The sequence below is a fragment of the Siphateles boraxobius genome, unplaced genomic scaffold (assembly GCF_051911475.1).
Source record: "Siphateles boraxobius isolate OS27281-9 unplaced genomic scaffold, OSU_SipBor_1 55, whole genome shotgun sequence".
In the NCBI taxonomy this organism is placed as follows: domain Eukaryota; kingdom Metazoa; phylum Chordata; class Actinopteri; order Cypriniformes; family Leuciscidae; genus Siphateles; species Siphateles boraxobius.
In genome coordinates, this window is record NW_027509181.1 from 10,008,229 (window position 1) to 10,014,228 (window position 6,000).

The 6,000-nt window shown below is 38.0% G+C and overlaps 1 protein-coding gene across 1 annotated transcript in view; it reads right to left on the reverse strand.

Annotated features, from left to right (window-relative positions):
* Positions 1 to 5,667, reverse strand: part of prkg1b (protein kinase cGMP-dependent 1b) — a 235,748-nt gene extending 230,081 nt beyond the window's left edge. The window contains exon 1 of the mRNA XM_077206124.1: positions 5,322 to 5,667. Within this exon, the coding sequence (XP_077062239.1) occupies positions 5,322 to 5,584 (263 nt within the window). The 5' untranslated portion in view covers positions 5,585 to 5,667. The remainder of the gene's footprint in view (positions 1 to 5,321) is intronic.
* Positions 5,668 to 6,000: the final 333 nt, after the last annotated feature.

Sequence of the window (6,000 nt, forward strand, 5' to 3'; positions counted from 1 at the left end):
CCCCACCACCAAGGGTAGTGAGAGAGGAAAAACTTTTTCTGCAGATTTTGGCATGTTTGGCTTGCCATATTGGCGCCAAAATGTGGCACACATCCAGGCAGGCATGGGGGTGGGCCAAGGCGATTACGCGTCACACTGCACCCCCAGTGTAGCCCGGGAAAGTGTGGCTGTCAAGTCGGAATCTGATTCAGCATGAGCACACACACCATTACAGTGGGAACTCAGCATCATCTTAATTTCCAGAGTGTAACAGCCCTCTCTCCGATGCAGCAATCGACATCTGATCCTCCCCTGGAGCCCCGAATGAAATGCTTGGTCCCTCAAGAGAAGGACCAGTAATCCCATCCGAAAGCTGACAGTCCGAGACAGTGAACATGGCCGTCAAACTCGATGGCACACGACATGCTGAGCACTCAAGCCCTCATGAGAAAGGCAAGACGAACAACATGTCGATGTCGTCATGCTCTCATGAGAGAGCATAAACCACCCACGAACACAGTCTCAGCATGTTTGCGATGCTCTAGAGGAGTGAGATGCCCGAGGAAGTGGTCTTGTGATATAGTTAATTTTATTAATTTCTTCAAATGCATTATAGAATTAGTAAATGTTATTTTTCTAATATTGTTTAAATCGTTATTTGTGCTTTATCTTAAAAAAAGAGTGTTACATGCATTTATTAAATTAATTATTTTCGCTTGGCATTCCAGAGTGATGACGCCCGTGATGTGCTTCATTCAGAGTAAATACACCGCCAAGAAAGCCATCACTGCAGTGCTTTCTTTTATCTAATTCTTCTTGAATCTTCTTATACTTATTTTCAGGGATATTAAAGTCTCGTCAGGGAACGCTAACAGTAATCCTCAGATCACCAATGCTATTAGCAAAAGTAGCCCTTTTCTGGTGGCCACCAGAAGAGGAAATAGATCTGGGAATAGGCAAGGGGACTCGTTTGAGGCTCGACCACGCATCTAGAGCGCCGAACGATGCGCGCTGGGTTGCCATGAAAACCCGCGCTGTCAGCCGGCAGCTCTACGGCTCAAGCCTTTACGAGAAAGAAAAAGACAAACAATGTGCTAACGTGGTCATGCTCTCATGAGAGAAAATGAACCACCCACGAACGCAATCTCAACACGCTTAAAGGAGTAGTTCACTTTTTAAAATACTCACCCCCATGTCATCCAAGATGTCCATGTCTTTCTTTCTTTCTTTAGTCGAAAAGAAATTAAGGTTTTTAATGAAAACATTCTAGGCAGGGCCGGCCCGAGGCATAAGCGAACTAAGCGGCTGCTTGGAGCGGCTGCTTTTTTTTTTTTTAGATGACTTAAACAAGTGACATAAATTAATGAATTAATATGAATGAATAATTCAACACAAGAAAATTCTGATTTCATGATCAATATACCTGACAACAACTGCTGATGTGTCTGTCAGCGTTTAAGTCATGCGCATAATCTAGACACCTCGCGAGTGCATAGACAATTCGTGCGCAACTGCACATAGTCACGGTATTGGTTTAAGTTGGAGAAAATAGCCGCAGGGGAACTTAACCTTCTAGGTGTAAGGGTAGCAGTTTGAATAAATAATAAACATAGCAGTTTGAACTCTTCTCCACTTTATTATAACACACATGATCAGATCACTAACTCCAAAACTCCGCGACACTCCAGTACCAAATGCGCACGACCCATTCCTATCTACGGCAAGCCCAGAGGGGAAAAATAGATTGCATACACACATACAACGAGCGCCAGTACATCATTACCAGTATAATAGTAACAGACTTTGTTGGATTCTGTCATGTACAATCCAACAAAGTCTGTTACAATAATAATAATAATATAAAAGATTTTGAGGACAGTTACACTGTATTGAGACAGTTGAGAAATAATAATATTTTTTTACAGTTTTCAACAATAATTGTCTTTGTTGAACCCTTGCTCTTATTATGTTTCTGATTTCTCAGTTTTGTTTAATTTTTTTAGCAAATAATTTATTTTATATGATTTGAGACAGTTTGTTTTAAGAAGTTTCAAGGAGTTAGTAAAAGAGTAAAGTAAAAGTTAAAACTTTTTTATTTAAGTAGGCATCTATTTTTTATTAAGTATTTATTTTGTATTAATACATAACCTCACTGTATTCATTTATAATGTATCATTATTGCGTGACATTTGTGTCAATAATCGTCAAGCACAGGTGACTTCGCGTAGTGGGAGGGGGCCCCCAAATCAAATTCTGCTTAGGGCCCCCAAAAGGCTCGGACCGGCTCTGATTCTAGGATTTTTCTCCATATAATGGACTTCATTGGGTACCAAACGGTCCAAGGTCCAAATGACAGTTTCAGTGCAGCTACAAATGGCTTTAAACGACACCCGACAATGCATGAGGGTCTTATCTTGCGAAACGATCGGTCACATGAACGAGTTTGAACAGGAGGGTCACGAACGTGCATCACAGATTAGAGCAAGGCGAGCATTTGTGCTTATAAAACTTAAACTTTTTTATTTATTTTTGAAATGACCGATCGTTTCGCAAGATAAGACCCTTATGCATCGTCTGGTGTCGTTTAAAGCCATTTGTTTTGAACTATTTTTATTCATTAAAGAATCATGAAAATCCATATTCTACAAATGTTACATGTTGAAATATATTAAAATAGAAAACTTCTTTAAAATGTATTATAATATTTCACAGTATTGTTTTTAATGTATTTTTAATCAAATAAATGCAGTCTTGGTGAGCATAAACAGTTGATTTAATTGAGATTTATTGTAACTAACATACCTTATATTTTATATACCTTGGTTGCATATATATATATATATTTTAGATGAGCTTTATATAAACTCATTACACCACAGATTTTTTTTTTATTCCTAAATGAATGTTTGAAAAAATATCAAAACCGAATCATGTAATGAAAACTCCAGTTATATCAGTGGCTTAGAAAAAGCTTTTTATCCATTAACCGTCATGATGGCCCATGGCTGCCATGTTGAGATCACATGACAGCTACATACTACTCAATCAATAACCCATTGTCACTTTTAATTGCTGAATAAATTATTTACACAGTCATAAATATGCTTGTAAGTGGAGCATTACAATGGCATCATGAACTAATAACATTTAATTTTCCATCCACACTTCATGATAGATGTTAGTAACACTGTAAGCCCACTGTAAAACAATACAGAGGCTGCGTCTGAAATCACATACAGTACTCTCTTATTTTGAATAAGTACGTACTTTGCAAGCGCTTAAAAAACTATGTTCTATACATTATGAGTGTGTAGTATGAATGTAATCCGGTCAGACTACATCCGCCATATTGTCATTATCATGTGACCAGCGTCTCCCGTGGCCTCATTTGATAGTAAAGTGTCCATGATATGCACACTTCAGAATCTCGTCGGAAGCTGTAGGTCATCCGAGTACTTTTTGCCTACTCTTTTATGAGTACTGTGCATTCGGACATAGGTTACTTATTTTGTCACATACTGTTTTACCATATAGTAGGGAAGTATGTGATTTCTGACACAGCCTGAGTGCAGCTTTCAGTGCCTGTTACAGATTCCTCACTGATTTAATATCAACCCTTCAAGGGGTGATGACATTTTACTGACATCTAGTGGCTACTAACAGGAAGTTATTTTACTTTTAAGTCATTTTAAAGAGCAGCCAATACTTAAAAGAAGTGCCAAGACTGCTTAATACAATCCCAAAGTGTACTTCTGTGTTTTATTGTCAAGCACAACATAAACATGTAGCATAAATCTCAATATTCAGCAAGCCACAGCTCCCACTGCCCCTCGCAGAAGTTAATAAAGATATTCATTTACTGAAATGGGGTTTACTCATTCCCACTAAATGTGGCACATTCCACATGTTTCCAGGAAAAGTTGAAAGTTATAATATGTGAATCCTAAATATAGCAGTGAATATCTATGACATTAAATATTTAACAATAAGCATTAAATATTCAACAAGGTTAGGGTTGTACAGAAGGCCTATTGGACATTGAGCAGGAGTCAGAAAGAGTGCTTTTATGCCTAAGAGCATTAGACCAGATGTGAACTTATGTGAATGCATTATATTAGGCATTACAGACCAATATTATATATTTTAATATCAGCTAATTATGATGCATATACCGTAGCTTGATGCCATGCACAAATCACTTTAAATAAAACAAAACATGTAACCTGCATCTCATTTTATCTATTGCATTGTTAGAGGCAAAACTGAAAGTTAAAACAGAAGCATTTAAACCGTAACCCACAACTCACACCTTTTTTCGGAATTTGTGCTCCACTCATTTAATTCCCAGAAAGAACAAGTTGCATTTTAAAAAGTACTGAAACTTGGGTGAAATATATAGCAGATCAGTGACAATACACTGAAGTCATGACTCATTTACTTGCTCCTGAGCCGATTCTAAGAACTGACTTCTCCAATGAAATACTAAAGTGATGCCCATCTGCAATACAATCAAGTACAAAAAAAGTACAATCAATCAAATTTAGAAACCATCACTAATCTACACCTGTCCACAATACGCTGCAATGTAAATTATGTCTAACAATCAATTAATTCTTATACAACAGATCATGGATTTACTAGTTTGACTGTTCACATTCAGAGCGTGAAATCTTTTGTTTGTTTGATATTAATAATCAAATTGCTTAAAGTCATTTTTCTCAGTTCCAGATTTAACATTCTTACCAGGTTTAGGCCAGTATAGTATAGTATAGTATAGTATAGTATAGTATAGTATAGTATAGTATAGTATAGTATAGTAGTAGCCTATAGTCATTGGTATAGTATAGTATAGAATAGTAGTCTAAAGTCATTATTATGGTATAGTAAAGTATAGTAGGCTATACTGTAGTATAGTAGCCTATAGTATAGTATAGTATAGTATAGTATAGTATAGTATAGTATAGTATAGTATAGTATAAGCATAGTCATACAAAGTGACAAAATCTTAGTTTGTAGTCACGTGTAAAATTGTATTCAGTATCCCAGCAGACAGGGAACAACTTCCATAACGTTCTGGCAATGTTCTCTCAAAGTTTTGGGAACGTTAGCAAAACGTTCTAAGAACATATTTTTGTTAGCTGGGAGTAGTGACGTATAGCCATGGCTAGACGTGCACGTGTGAAAATCTAATCTTGATCTAAGTGGAGCAGTTTAGTAGTATAGTCACTCACACCGCGGGGTAACAGAGACTCAACTCGGACGCAGACCATCCACAGTCTGCTGATGACACCGAGGCAAAAAGCACAGGTCTATAAATAGTAGGCTAAATGTAGGGTTCTTACCTGTCCGACTTGGGGTGTTTGCGTAAAGCTTCGCTTGTCAAGTCCTGGAAAGACTTGAATGTTTGCGGTTCGGCGGAGATGCCCTGCGCGCGCCTGGTTCTTCTGGGTCCAATAGCGCTCGGCAGAACTGACTGACATTTGTGCAGCTTTCTCTTCAGTTCATTCACCTCCAGCTCCTTTGCCGATAGCAGCCTCTCCATTTCCTTTATCCTCTCCTCTTTTATGAGCAGCATCTTGGCAAATTCTTCGTCTAATTCACTCATGTTTGAAGTTTGAACAGAAGAAGTCTGCCGCGTAATGATGTCTTAACTCTGTCAGTCAAGATTCACTTTACCACAGAGCAGCTGTGCTTCGAGCACACCCTTCCTGCAGACTGGGACGATTGTTTCATTGAGAAACCAATTAGATGTTCCTCTCCCTCCTTCCCCAGAGAGACCTGATCATGATCACTCCGCTCCAGTCTACCGCAAACGCTTTCTTAACACCGGATCTCGAGCCTCAAATAGAATCAATGATCATATATGATTGGTGACGTGCCTTATTGTGTAAGTCCAAGCAGCACTCAGACACAGGTAATGTACAGATGCAGGATAGACAAAGCCTTCTCGCAAAACAACTATAATCCATGAACATATAAAATTGTTTTGTTATATAATAATAGATAAATACATAAATAAAG